Source organism: Vipera ursinii (assembly GCF_947247035.1).
Source record: "Vipera ursinii genome assembly, chromosome: 14".
Lineage (NCBI taxonomy): Eukaryota > Metazoa > Chordata > Lepidosauria > Squamata > Viperidae > Vipera > Vipera ursinii.
The window spans coordinates 2,869,139-2,884,429 of NC_139527.1; the positions used below are offsets into that span (position 1 = coordinate 2,869,139).

At 45.6% G+C, this 15,291-nt stretch overlaps 1 protein-coding gene across 1 annotated transcript; it reads right to left on the reverse strand.

The window, feature by feature from the left end:
• Positions 1–833: 833 nt before the first annotated feature.
• Positions 834–14,441, reverse strand: LOC310646856 (acyl-CoA dehydrogenase family member 11-like). The gene is made up of 14 exons (XM_083373621.1): positions 14,316–14,441; positions 11,068–11,300; positions 9,214–9,313; positions 8,453–8,570; positions 7,438–7,580; positions 7,152–7,298; positions 5,783–5,877; positions 5,096–5,195; positions 4,428–4,568; positions 3,916–4,008; positions 3,193–3,300; positions 2,341–2,512; positions 1,567–1,633; positions 834–1,223 (listed from the first exon to the last, which is right to left on the reverse strand). The coding sequence occupies exons 1-14, from the start codon at positions 14,394–14,396 to the stop codon at positions 1,097–1,099; spliced, it is 1,725 nt and encodes a 574-aa protein (XP_083229747.1). The 5' UTR covers positions 14,397–14,441; the 3' UTR covers positions 834–1,096.
• Between the last annotated feature and the right edge of the window lie 850 nt (positions 14,442–15,291).

A 15,291-nucleotide genomic window follows, 5' to 3' on the forward strand; every position in this document is an offset into this window, starting at 1 on the left:
GGGCATCTCTTGTTATGACGGTTTTAAACTTTGTGTGCTGCCCACTGTCACTGCTGCGAGAACCAACACGCCAGCTAGCTCCCGGATGAGTAGATGGCAACCAAGGGCTTGCACATGAGAAAGGGGGTATAATGAAAGACTGAACATTCGCAAGAAAAGTTGTGCTTCATGCTGGCATACAACGTTTGTGACCCAATTCGTAATTTAGCCTAGCAATTTTGCGTTGGTTGCTTTTAGCTGTTTTAGAGCAATATTCTTTTTGGGAAAAATTGTCCTTGGTACTTATTTTGTTTTCCTTATAAAAACATTGGAAAAGCGAAGCTGTTCTGCATCCTGTGCTCAACACTAGCTAGTCAGGTATTTTTGGGCAGCTGTTCCTCTCATTTTTGCTCTTATACTTTGTGTCGGTAACTCAACCATTACGATAGCTATCCATTGATACTTTGGATGCATCCCCTTCTAAGTTGAAAGCTGTACTAGCCGTCGCTAAACAGAGGCATCCATTTCCCATCAGCTCAGTAAAAAATTTAAAAGCAAGTCCCTGCAAGCAGAACTTTCATCCCCCGCTATCTATGTCTGCAAGTAATTCCAGTTAATTTGGAACTTGGCTTCATCGGCAACAGCTCACCACGGGAAATATTTATCGAAGTTTTCCTGGTTGATGTCTAGATAAAAGGAATGCAGGAACTCGCCTCTGAAAAGGAAATCAACAGTGGATCTTCATGAAAAAAAAAGTGGAACATCGTTAATGTCATGGTTCCGACAGATGGAACTCTTCAAAAGAACTTTGAGGCATGGTTTACCTTAAAGGATCTTTTATTTGAGTAGCATAATATCGGCACTTACATAATCGAAGCCAAAAAATGAATTCCCCTCCCCTAGGCACATAGTATTAAAGGACAATTCCCTCCTCCAATTAACAGCCATAAATCACATTCCCCAATTAGCTAGAAGCGTGGGTTTCCTCTGGAGCCCACAAATTCTTGTATCAGCTCTGGGCTCAGTAACCTTGATTCTCACGCTAAGTCAAGGCACACATGTACACACTTCTCATCCAGGTCGTCTCCGTCACCAAATGGCTTCTTTCACTGCTTTGCTAGAGTTTTCCTCTCCGAGAAGAATACCCATCATAAACCAAAGATTGATCCAGAGAAGCTGCTCTAGAACCGTAGGAGCCAGCCTTCCCTTCTCTGTCCACCAGGCAGACGTCCCGCTGGCACCACCTGCGGAAAGTAGGAGAAAAAGCCTTCTGTCTTCCAAATTAAAGTGGCATTTCCCAGTCTCGGACCCCGTCTATCTCAACATGGCTCAGTTTTTTTCCCCCATTTCATTTTTGAAACTCTTTAAATTGGTACAAGAATGTGAACTATAGTGACCAAATGGAGACAACTGGACAGCGAATAATAGTGCATTTTGTTCTTTTAAAAAAATTATTGCGCTTCTGATATATATCAGAAAACTGGATAAACAAAGCTGACCATTTTGAGCTGCTGTAAACCAATTATGGGGTACCCCAGCAGCCCCCAACCTCTCGGTCTTTGCTTTGGTATTAGATTTAATGGGTACCTCTGAGCAGCGTAGATATTTGTGGCCGATGCACCATCCCTGGCGGCGTGCTCCAGCAGAAGGACTCCTGCGAGAAATAAATGCACAGTCCGTTAACATTTCTGATTGGCTTCCTAATGAGATCTGCCCTGTAACCCGAAATCGTCTCAGCACTTGACCCCTTGGAGAACTCTTTATTGTGGGCAACAAATTGGAAGCTCCTTTTAAAGTCATCCTATTAATCCTCATTAGCAGCATTCTGGGAACCCTTTTCTCCTAAAGAAAAGATTCCTGCTTGTTTTTTTAGCCACTGCCAAACTTGATTGTAGGAGAACAGTTCACAGCATGAGCTGTGGAATTAGAAAAGAATCCCCAACAGGTTAAATAAATGCACAAAAACAGGACACCACTTCAGATCCCATTTATAGAAGACAAGGCTAATTTTATTGATGTTAAGTTTGATCCAAGTTCAAAATCGGTGGGTTTCCCTGCCTCCCTGATCAATTCAGTTTTGTACTGTTAAATTTGGTGTTTTTATATTTCTAACTAGCACAGCACTGCCGTCTTCAGTGCTGCACGTAACGCATGCCAGTTTTTCTCTTAATTAGCCTGCTTGCCAACAGTTACAGAACTTGAGGCTGTTACTTTTCTGTCTGTTCCATCACTCCAACAAGAGAATCCTCTTTTTTTAAGCATTGCATGCAAACCCTGAATGCTGGGTTAGAGGATTATCAATTGAAAGTCTTTCTGAACAGCATTCAACAATTGGAGATGATTTTTGCGGTGAGCAATTACCTTCATAGATCCAAGCCAGACTATAGGCAAAGTCTCTCGCTGCAAGCTGCCACTCGGCTTCTCCCCTCGACTCCATTCTTGAAACAAACTGCTTGACTTTTTGCAGATTATTCTGAATTATTTGCACAGACGTTTGCAGTTCGGACCGTCCGGTAGCTGCCTCCAATTTGGCCTGCAAGGAAACCCCCGAGTCACAGAACAAAGGCACACAATAACTCAAATTACCTCGGGCTAGCAGAAGAAATTACTCAACTGCTACTTCTCTGAAGATAGGATTCTCTATTCCCCCAAGACTGTTGCAAAAAAAATAAGGATAAGATTAGTGGCACCTCAGAATGAAGTGGTTAGGCAAGCATCTGTGAACCAGAGAAGAGAGTCGACCTTTATTCCGGCTAAGGACTGCATTGGTCTTTTGAGGGTTACATACCTCAAAATTATTGGGTGGGACAACTGATGTCAATAGTGGCAGTAAATTTTGATTGTGCTACTTAAAAGACCAATGGGCGATGATGAACAATCTTATAATTTAATCCAGCCTGTTAACCTGGTTGGCGCTACGTCCCTGGGCTTTCTAAAGCTTCTGTAAAATGCACATTGCACCTCCTTTTTCTCTCAGACTCCCCCACTGAAGGAACTATAATTAAATGCTCGACTAAGAACAAGATGAAATAAACTGCAAACTACGGCAAACTGAGTTCCGAAGCGGCAATGGCAGCAGGTCAACGCCAAAAAATGCCGCCTTAATTTTACACGAGGCTGACTGAGCCTGTTGCTCCTACTAGGTGCCTCTCAAATGTTAACATTTATCGGTGGTGTGACAAACTCGTTTCTTGGTGTCTGCAGAAAGCTTACCTGGGCAGTGGAGAAAAAGACATCCAGCGCTTTTCCTTGGCTCTTGAGAATGCAGCGCAGAACATCCAGGCACAGGATGTTAGTAGTTCCCTCCCAGATTGGTAGCACCTGGTGGGAAAGAGAGGCAGAGCTTGAGAAGCAGATGCCAGAGGGACAACCTGGAGGAGTAAGTTGGGCTGACCGAGGACAACAGTCCAAAGTTCCCATGGTTTTCTGGGTCTAGCACCATAAACACTCTAGAATAAGGTATTTTCACATTTCTGTGAATGAATATTCTGCACTTTAATGTGTTATTCTCACTAGAATCGCTTGAAAATAAATCAGTTCTCAGTAATGACCTTAGAAATGTTGCTTTTTAAAATTTTCTTTTGTAGGTGAATCTGTTTTCCAAATACACTTGGAACATCCCCAAGTGTTGTGGAATACCACTGCTATGTCTTCAAAGGCAAATATTCAGTTTCTTTTTATTTCTTTGTTTTTCAGACTTTTTATTTCTTTAAGAAAGAACTTTCTGAGTATTCAGAGGCCTGAATTACTTTTCCTCCTTTTCTTCATGATCTCAGAAGTCTGCGATTAACAAAGCTTATGTCAGGAAGCAAAAGTGAAACGAAGGAACTAAGGTGCAGAGTTGTCTTCCTATTTCTTCTCCCTAAAATAGCAGCAGACTGCAAGAAATAAAGAGAAGGCGTAAAAAAAAAAATGAAAATGTCCAGTGCTTTTTACCTGGCTATCCCGGAACAAAACAGGCAGGCCTGTATCTTCCATGAAGCCCTGGCCTCCGAAACACTCCAGCCCTTCTGAAATCACGGCAACAGCCTGAAACACAAACTTGACTTGTTTACCCATCTGACAAATAAGACGGGCTGAGAGAAGGACAAACCACCCAACCCACCAGATACCTAAATGTTAGAATCTATTTTTGCTTTTGTGCATTTGATCTTTAAAGACATCTCAGCCCCCGTGGCTCGAGGACTCAGGGGCCTGCCTGCTTGTGGTCTTCCGCCCAGTCAAATATGATCCCGGAAGCCCCTCTTCTGACAAGCCCATTCCCTTCCAAGGCATCCGCTCTCGGGAGCTTATGACAAAAACCGACCCCTTTGAAGAAAGACGGTTAGGGGAAGAGGGGCTGGCGGTGATTCACGATTCCTCGATCCCTAGACTGAACGGCCCTCTAGAGATGCACTCTTTGCCAGTCTTGGAAACCGCTCAGCCCATGGAACCCAACTCAGCCTGACCTGCTTTGCAGTGTAAAGTTTAGCGAGAGGAGTGAGCAGCCTCAGCATGTGCTTCTCCTGCTCCGTCGCCGTCTTTGTTTCTTCCAGGCCAAGCAGTCTCCCGAGCTCCATCACCAGCAGGAACGCTCCTTGGGCTTGCACCTGCACAGGTGGGATGGCCGCTGCTCTGAGCAAGACACCTTGAGGCTGGCAACCTCCTCCTCCTCCTCCTCCTCCTCCTCCCTCCCTGCATAATTACCCAGAGCAATAATCACATGGCAAACTACGAACCATAGTTTACGAGTGCGAATGACATTTTCCCTGTGTGTGTGTGGCAAGTTCCCTGCAGTGGAGAAATCTCTGCAGTTTTCTCGGGAAGGTTTTTGGAAGTGATTTGCCCTTGACTGCTGCTTCTTCCTAGGGCCGGCCCAAGGTCACCCCACTGGCTTTGGACCTAAGGTAGGACTGGAACTCACAACCCTCCAGTTTTTAGACTTGTGCCCTCACCACTACAGCCAACTGCCTCTCCTTCCCTAGCATATTAAGCTTTCTGAATCTTATATGACTCGTTCTGCTCTTTACATTCTCCCATCGTATGTTACTTTACCTACACTGGCATTTGGTTTCAAACAGAAATAGGAGAAAGTGCTGGAATCTTTACATTGGGACCCGAGAGGGTTTGTGCTCACCTCCATCCGTGCCAGAGTTTGCATGTGCAAAGGATGGTCCTTCAGGGGTTTCCCAAAGGCTTCCCTTTTGGTGGCATAATCCCGTGCCAGGTCGACAATTCTACGGATGGAAATCAAGCCCGTCACAGGGATTAACTGTTGCCTTTTCTCCTGCTTAAAATTCATTTCTGCTATCTCCCAGAATTGAATGTCATTCTTTAACTAAGTCATAACAGCGTGGGAATCAGTACCTAACCTTATACACTGGAGGGATGTAACATTAATATAATAAAAATGTTAAGAGATTTTTACTGTTTCTTTATCAATCCACCCTCTAGGTAGCAAAAATACTTCCATTTCTCTTGACACAGACCATAGGAGCTGCCAATATTGGACAACAAAATGGGTATTTTTCTTGGCATATTCTTTTTGCTTAAAGTCTGCAGCTAGGTGTGTGAAGATGTTGAAATGCTTAATATACCCGAGTATTCCTTTATGGTCTTCAGTAAGTTGGCCAACATTTTTAAGTGATGTCACCACATCTGTAGCAATTTGAAATTTAGGAGATGCCAAACTACATTTTCCAATTGTTCACACCAATTTAAGTTTGCCTAATTATCCTTGAGATAACAGAAGAAATGAATTGCTTCTAATTTGCCAAGATACAGTTTTTCCTAGTTGCTTCTACTTCTCAGGGTTGAAAATCACCTTCTCATACTTGCCACTGCAGACACAGCATTATAGACCCTAGCGATGTTCAACATGTTGGCAATGCAAGGTATCCCCTTGCCTTCTGCAGAGATCTGAAAGCATCAAGAAACAGTTTCAAACCACTGCATTTGGTCCCCCTTCAAAGCTTAGATACAATTAAATGGGCAACATTGGGACATGTACAAAACAAAAATTCTTAACTACCATTTTCAGGATCTGAGAAAGAGAAGAGCAAGTAATTTGAACAAAGCAAGAAAGAGAGCTTTATTCAAAGGACTGGACCTACAAACCAAGCTTTCAGTTTTAATAAAGTCTGCAGCTCAGAGGGACCATGAAGCTGAGTACGCACAATTCAAGCAAAGGAGTAATTTTCTGGAGCAACATAGGATACTAAAACCATGTTCTATCACCATTTCTGTTCTGTACCAGCCTGCTACCGGCCCTGCAGCAAAAGCAGGGACAACCCCTTTACAAACGGCAAGAGGCTGGAATAAAGCCTGCCAAATTTATTAACATAAAACAGAGCAAGACAAGACACCAACCATGAAACAGGAGCTATGAAACAGGAATTATCCAAGCGGTTGCCTTCAGCAAACCAGCCCTCCCACACATTCCCCTTAAATACAGTTCAGGGCGTGGCCTCTCTCTGCCTCCATTGCCTTCCTCTGTTTACTCCTGATTGACTGCCTCCTGCGTCGGGCGTCCTTGAACAGGGCCAGCTGTGGGTCATCTTCATCCACGCTGTCAGGCTCACACAGCTGGGTCTCCGTCGTGACCAAGTGGGAGGGGCCCGGCTGAGGGCTCTGCGGAGCCTCAAGGCCATCATCAGCAAGCTCTTCAACACCCCCGTCCTCCTCCTCTGAGTCGTCGGACCCAACTGCCGAACCCACAGGCTGATCCTGAATCACAACAATTTCCTACTGAATGCACTGAAGAGTCATATCTACTGGGCACTGAGGTCTAATGTTTTCTGAACCACTGCTCATAACTCAGACATTTTGTTTCGGCTAAAAGTTTTAAAAACAACAGAAATCATTTGAAGTAAGTCGTGCCAGACACCAGAGGTGAGGATCTTCCCCTGCGTAACTCTTCCACTCCCCAGAAGTGTTCACAATGGTCTGTTGTGAATGCTTCAAGGCGTAATGCTTTTTTCGTCCAGAGGTCAAACCTGCTAGGTATAAATCAGTATGCTAGCTGCGGAATTCTGGGAATTGAAGCCTACGTATGTAGAAGTTGTCAAGTTAGAAAAACACGGCTCTAAACGATCCCTTCCAACTAGCTGAGTCTCTCCTTTCAAAGTCAGCCACCTGCCTGCGCTCCTCTCAGTGAACTGAGGAGCAGAAACTCGTTCCACCGTGGTGCCTACCAGGTGTGCCCGCGCTCCATCCAGCAACAGCTCTGCGGTTGGCAGCGCCCTTGTGCCCAGCTTCTCCTTCAGCCTCTCTATTTTTATGCCATTCAGCCTCCCGTCCTCATATGTCTTCAGGTAGAAGAGAGAGAGGCCTCTGGAGCTCTGCCACACAAAAGATGCCAGCCTGAGACGTGGTCTGGGAGGAATGAAATAAATGCAGCTGGAATTCGGACATTTACCAACTGCACAACCACTTGCAAGCTACTGTTTCATGTTCTTTGGGCTGGGCTGGGAATCTGACCTGTTTTATCTGCCCATCAGGCCCCACGATCCTTGCCAGGGTCAGCGCCATGTCTGAATCGGCGGCTGATGTGAACCATTTGAAACCGTGGAGGCTGTAGGAGCCATCTGGACATTCCCGTGCAACAGTTTCTGTTCCACCTCCTGCAAAAATAATAATAATAATAATAATAATAATAAACACCACATTTTTTGCTGCTGGGAATCTTCCCTGGAAGATGAACTGAGATACCAGTGACCAACGATTGATAGTTAATAATAATAATAATAATAATAATAATAATAATAATAATAATAATAATAATAATAATAGTAATAATAATTTTATTTATATACCGCCCTTCTCCCGAAGGACTCAGGGCGGTGAACAGGGCAAGAATAAGTTAAGTTTCGATCCTGCTTTTCATTCAGGAGTTCGTGGTGATCTTCCTTTTTTCCACAGCACAACCCTGTGAGGTAGGCTGGACTTCAAGAGGAATAGTGCCTGCTCAAACAAACACATTTTTGTTACAGCCAGACGATCCGAAACATTAAAACATCCAAATGCATTTTAAAAATGTAATACTTTCTCATTAGTGTCAATCCTTACTTAACATTCTAGCTATTAAAGATTAAATTAGCTCTGCAGCACAATTCATCTGCCTCCAAAGATGTTTTGTAAAGTTTCCAGTTTCATCAGAGGTAGTGTGGTAACTTCTCTGTGAGCAAGGTATCTGATTTTATCTGCCATAAAATATGACTGAGGAGTGCTCTACAACAGGATAACTTGTACAGCCATTGTGCAAGTTGTAGTATACTGATTTCCTAATTCTGCGTTTATAGCATGCATAAAGCACAAAATTCAAACAATAGCATAAAAACACAAAATGTGCCTGGAAAAATGGCATAACACACAAATTTAACTTCCTTAAACGGAGACCACTGAACAAGTAAGCCTGCCCAAATAAAGTTGTATTTGCTAAACAGCATATTTTAGAAAGAAAGGATTGAGTCTCCCCTGTTGGACCCCCCCTTACCAACGTCAGAGCCGCCTTTGCGTTCGGTCATCCATTGGCCAGAGGTCCAGAATGTCTTGGGGTCACAGGAGGTCAAATGAGCATAGGCTTCTTCCAGGGGTTTTGGGATACCTAAAGACTGTTGGAGTGGTAAGCGAGAGACAAAAGGCAGAGACTCCGTAATGACTCCTTCAACCCCCAGAAGAGAAGGGATGACACAAGCAAGAGGAATAAAAGTACATGGTGGTCACCATCGTCACCACCATCGGGCACCTGCTTGCATCTACTATTGAAAGCAGCATAAGAGTCAGGGATCCTGGCACAGCAGGGCAGCTGCCAAACGGGGTCATGGCAAACGTCGCTGAGCAACTAAGTTAGGCAAGGGAGCTTCTCCAGAGGTATCACACCCACAGCTCTCAACGGTCCTGGCCTAAGGCAAGCTCGGAGGAGGAGGAGAATCACCAAGGCCTTGATGGAACTCAGCAGAGACGAATTATTGACTCTCTGAGACTCGGAGCTAGATTCTCAAGAGTGTTATATTGGGGGGAGGGAGGCAGAATCCAACTATCCTTCAGGGAAATTTTTTTGATAGTGTTGACAGAAAGAGCTATGACTATTCAACCGGTACAAAATGGATGGACTTTCCAATTTATTAGCATGAAGACAGAGGGATAGGGGATAGGAGAGAGATATTTTTTGCAAAGGTTACTAAGAACACTGGGAGGTTTTAAATAAGAGTCACTTAGTCCAGCAGTTCCCCCTTTGCAACATTGAAGGCTTACCTCGATGACTTTTGCTGCTGCATCAGTCATGGCTAGAGGGCATCCATAGGAAGCAGAAGAGGACATAAAAAGATACATCTTGGCAATCTGATGTACACGACTGTGAAAAGAGAAACCAATCAAGGAGAGAAGCAACCTAGAACCGAGGAGAAATTTCCGGACAGCAAGAACAATTGATCCATGGAATGACCTGCCTCCCAGAAGTTGTGGGTGCTCCATCACTGAAGACTTTTAAGAAGAGACTAAACAGCCACTTGTCTGAAATGTCTAGGGTCTCCTGCTCCAGCAGAGGGTTGAAGACCTCCAAGGTCCCTTCCAACTTGGCTATTCTGAAGCAGTGGTGAACTGAAGACACCACGGAGAGCAGAGCCCATGACTGCAGCAAAATGAGGAAGGGAACAGCCTCTCAGAATTCCTGTCTGGAATTCTGAACCAAGAGGGGACCTGGGATCGCCCACACATATTCCAGGTAGCAGCTCCCCACCAGGAGACCATAATAGACTCCCGTTGGCTTAGTGCTCGGGGAGCCAAGGCATTGCCATCTTTACTCAAGCCATGGTTTGTCAGCTTCACAAGGAGATTGGCTTTGCATACAGCCTCTCTTAATCACTTCTGGAAACTGCAGAATGTTCTTAATACCCAAACAGCAATTACCAGTTCAGTTTATTGGGGTAGTAGACCGGAGCGCTCTGTGAAAATTTTGTCTGCTGTTATAAAAAATGAATTTAAAAGAAATTATAGATGAAGAACAGGTTTTACTGGACAAAACAGACTGAGGCTGAATCTTATAGCAATAGCCCTTAGACTTATATACCGCTTCATAGTGCTTTTCAGATCTCTCTAAGCGCTTTATAGAGTCAGCCTCTTGCTCCAACCAACAGTCTGGGTCCTCATTTTACCGACCTCGGAAGGATTGGAGGGCTGAGTCAACATGAGCCAGGTGAGAATCAAAACTGCTGAACTGCTGGCAGAAGTAGGCTGCAGCACTGCATTCTTATGCGGGCTTAAAAATGACAGGTGACAAGATTGAGATGGAAAGAAGATGTTATACTGGATTTATAAATCAAAATGACTCGTCTTCATAACTGAAAGGGATCTACAATAACAAACTAGATTTGTGTAACTTTTTATTTTAGATTTACAATGAAGATGTGTTAAAATGCGAAGGAGCTTCTGAGAAGAGAGTGAGACAACGAAAAGAAATCAAGTTCCGGGACACTATTCAAAGTTGGGTCCCCAAACCCGGGATACGGACCGCTATCTTTCTGCAGTACATTACTAATCGGGCCATGCAAGCAAGCAAAGCTTCATCTGTGCATGCGTTAAATCCAGACAATGTATGAAACCACTCTCCTTCCCTCCCCCCTGCCCCCCCAGGCCGTTGAAATATTGTTTTCCATGGAACCAGTGCCCAAAAGGCTGGGGACTGCTGATTTTTAAGGGTCTAAAGGCCAAAATCCATAAATGGTTGGATTATTTGATTAAGATACATGTTTTTGTTTCTGGTAACTCTTAATGGACTTTTGCTAATCGGGATTGAATGACAAGGCTTTTAAAACTGGTTTATAGACAAGAGATAAGGAAAGAAGAGATATCTGGTTGAAATATCGGAGAGGTTGATAATTTATTGAAGTTACTGAAATTGTACTTGTAATGAATGAGGAAGTCGTGTCTTTCTATGTCTTTTCTTTTCTTTTTTCTTTTTTACTAGTTAAATTGGTGGATTTCATCAATTTTTATTATTAAGCAAAACACCCACCAAACATTAAGCCTTGCCAGGATTTGAGAATATGCAGGAGATACCCAAACAAGTTCACATGGCTTTGCATGGCTTCCCGTCCACCACGACGGTACCTCCAACAGGAATGTCTCCTTTTATAACCTTCAGCCACAAGGCTCTCCTCAGCAGAGATGTCCTTCAGCTTCTTCCAGGCTGGGCAGGTGATCACTTGGTCCACACGCTGGCCCCAGGCATCAAAATGCAATAATCTAGGAGGGTTTAGCTCGCACTCGCGGCCCAAGAAGGCAATTTCATCTCTCAGACGAGCTCCAAACCGTTCCAGGTCAACGTTCACCTCGACGAACACCTACGAGGTCAACGCATAATTACGGAACGCAAAGAGGTGGTAGTAATTTTGAAAGGAAGAAAGGAAACCTTGTTGAAGGGCTGCTGATTTCTTTCGTATTTGGCCAGTAGTTTCATCTGATGTCGCTTCTTCAAATAAGCTAAGTTTGTGGTCACCTCTCAGGGTCTTTCCTAAAGAACACTCAGACTGTATCTGAGCCCAGTTTTAAGCTCAGTTCACTGTTTTCTAATCCTCCTTTTTTGGGTAAAACAATTGATGAAAATACAGCATTGAAAAAGGAATATATGAATCAAAAGCTTTTGTTGGCTCCTTTTCCTGATAAAGTAAAAGGTAAAGGTTCCCCCGCACATGCGTGCTAGTCGTTTCCGACTCTAGGGGCCGGTGCTCATCTCCGTTTCATAGCCGAAGAGCCAGCGCTTGTCCGAGGATGTCTCCGTGGTCATGTGGCCGGCCTGACTAGACGCCAAAGGCGCACGGAACGCTGTTACCTTCCCACCGGAGTGGTCCCTATTTCTCTACTTCCATTTTTACGTGCTTTGGAACTGCTAGGTTGGCAGAAGCTGGGACGAGTAACAGGCGCTCACTCTGCTACGCGGCACTCGGGATTCGACCTGCCAAACTGCCAACCTTCTGATCGACAAGCTCAGCGTCCTAACCCACAGAGCCACCACGTCCTGATAGCTGTCTCCAATCCAGGATTGGAAATATGTCCATCTGTCGGAGCACAGGAATTGAAAAATTCTCCCGAGGCCTCCAGAGCTTGTTTAGCTCTTTAGCCTGAGCGGGAATCTAACGCACGATTTGTCTTTGGGCATCCGGAGGGGAAAAAAAAACCAAATATAGATTAAATGAGTGTCAATACTTTAAATGCACAGGTAGGCCTCGTCTTTTAACTGTTTGCTTAACAACAGTTCAAAGTTACGAAGGCCTTGGAAAAAGTGAGCCAACCTTTGAGCTGCTGGTGATAGGAATGATTTACTTATGGTGGAATATTACAAAGTGTGTGACATTTGCTGTACATAAATGACTTCACAATGGTTGGTTTGCAATGTATAAACAACCTGCCTCCAGAAGTGGTGGATGCTCCAACACTGGAAGTTTTTAAGAAGAGACTGGACAACCAGTTTGTCTGAAATGGTCTAGGGTTTCCTGCCTGGGCAGGGGGTTGGACTAGATGACCTACAAGGTCCCTTCCAACTCTGTTATTGTTATTGTTATTATTAGGTAAAGGTGGTGGAAAATGTCCTTCCCTCAGTGTGGCTGAGCTAGAACTCCAAACAGCCTCAGCCATTACGGCTAATGGTGTGAACTGCAATATTAAAAGGACCACAGCTGCTTAACTTGTACTTGCTACAAGTTGAAGTATGTTTTTGTATAATCATTTGTTTGCAATGGTATTGTATCAATTTTGCAACTCTATTGCCATAATTTAATGAGTGAATCGGATCATTGCTGGGTTTCCCCCCCCCCCCCCAAATTTGTGTTTCCTGAGTTCAGGATGCTCGTGTAATCATTCCGTTCCATTCTCCTATTTCCTAATTGCCCATCTCCCTCACATAAGCAATATGTGCAAAGGTGTTTGTTTAAAGATTTCCCCCTCTTTTGTCGATGTTGCAGTTACACATAAACAGCAGAGTACATTCCAAAGGTAGTCCTCACTTAATGAGAATCAGTGAGTGTTCAAAGTTACAGTAGCATTTAAAAAAACAAACCGGGGAAACGCTGAAGTTTAAAACTCCTTCCTGACTACTTCGGGAAAAAGGTGACCCCAACTCTGCCATCACAACTCTAAAATGAGATGGAGCTCTTTTCATGGAAACTCAATTTATTTCCCCCCCCGCAACCCAAACATATTAAGTCCCCAACCATTTCCTACAGATTAATATTCTTCTGCTGGTTTTCCTTCCTTCTCAGCATGGTCTAAACTAGGGGTAGGCAACCTTGGCTCTTTTATGACTCGTGGACTTCAACTTGAAGTCCATGAGTCATAAAAGAGCCAAGGTTGCCTAAGGTAAAGGTAAAGGTTCCCCCGCACGTGCGTGCTAGTCGTTTCCGACTCTAGGGGCCGGTGCTCAAAGCCGAAGAGCCGGCGCTTGTCCGAGGACGTCTCTGTGGTCATGTGGCCGGCATGACTAGACGCCAAAGGCGCACGGAACGCTGTTACCTTCCCACCGTAGCGGTCCCTATTTCTCTACTTGCATTTTTACGTGCTTTCGAACTGCTAGGCTGGCAGAAGCTGGGACGAGTAACAGGCGCTCACTCTGCTACGCGGCACTCGTCATTCGACCTGCCAAACTGCTGACCTTCTGATAGACAAGCTCAGCGTCCTAACCCACTGAGCCCCCCCTGGCTTAAAGTGTCCTGTCCTATTTTTCAACCGCACACCAGCTGGCAGGGGGGAAGAAAATTGGATGTAGCACACCTTTGAAGGCTTGAAGGCAGGGCACGCTTACACAAGAGGTTAATGGAAAAAGGCACCGCCTCTTTCATGGCTTAAGGCCCTGACAGGAAGGGAGGAAGACTCGGGAGTTCTTAATCTTTGACCATGGATAAGGGGCAAGCTCTGCTGGAAAGGGGGGCTGAGAAACCAAGCCGCCCTTTGGCTGCTAAGGTGAGAAAAGCACCTTTTGTTCTGGTCCCAGTAACGAAGAAGGGCCCCCCACCCCACCCCCAGTATTTTACTTTTCTCCTCTTCCTGCTTTTGGCCCCCAACCCCCGCAAGCACAGATAGGGACCCCTCCCCAAGCGGAGATGCAGAGAACTAGATACAGGGGTCTTCAAACTTGGCCCTTTTATGACTTGTGGACTTCAACCCCCAGAATTCCTCAGCCAGCAAAGCTGGCTGAGGAATTCTGGGCGTTGAAGTCCACAAGTCATAAAAGGGCCAAGTTTGAAGACCCCTGAACTAGAACCATCAGGCTGGGAGGGGCCTCCGAGGTCTTCTAGACCACCTACTCGACCGTCGAGCCCCCCCTCCCCCCGCCCCGTCTTGCGCCCGCCTCCCTCGGGACTCACCTGGGCAGGTAGGCGGGCTCTCAGGTAAGGCCGGAGCAAGGGGTCTTCCAGGTAGGGGTTCCCGACCCGAGGCGCCTCCATGGTTGCAAGCCTGGCCGAGGGGATCCTCCAGCTGCTCCGCCAGCCTCCCCGCTTCCCGCAAAGGCCCCTTTTAAATCCTAACCCCCCTCCCACCCGCCAACCCCGCCTTGCGGGGGCAGGAGGGGCGGTCCTGGTTGTGTAGTAGCAAATGCCCGACTGTTGCAAGCGGAGAAGTTGGGGTTGCGAGGCTTTGGGCAACTCTTGCGCCCCTCCGAGGGCGTTGCGCGGGCGGCTCAGGATCGGGTTCAAGGGAGGACGCCAAGCGGGCCCTTTTCCCTCGGGCTCTTTGCTGCAGGAAGCCCCCCCCCCCAATTCCCCCACCCCCGCATCTTCCAAAACACCACCACCAACAGCAACAACAACCACACCGGACCCAGGAAACTTTTCCCACCTTCCAAAAATTAAAATACAATAAAAATGCATGACCTCAATGCCTGGGGACGTCCAGGACAACATCATCAAGAGTCGGGTCTGCAAAAGCATAGAAATGAGCAAAAGCTAATGACGAAAAGGGAACACAGGTTTGATTTTGATATCCCAAAGGTGCTTCTCCCCCCCCCCCAGGCAACTGGACTTTCTTGTTTGTTTGGTTTCCGCCACCCCCACCCCACCCTTGTTTCTTGCTTCTTCGGCTCTGGACGGTGGCTGGCGGGAATGGGAGGATTTATACTCCTTGCAGACGGCCGGTCATTCATTTGGAGGTTTTTAAGAAGAGACTGGACAGCTATTTGCCTGAAATGGTATAAGGTTTCCTGCCTGAGCAGGGGGTTGGACTAGATGACCTCCAAGGTCCCTTCCAACTACTACTTCTTCTTCTTCTTCTTCTTCTTCTTCTTCTTCTTCTTCTTCTTCTTCTTCTTCTTCTTCTTCTTCTTCTTCTTCTTCTTCTTCTTCT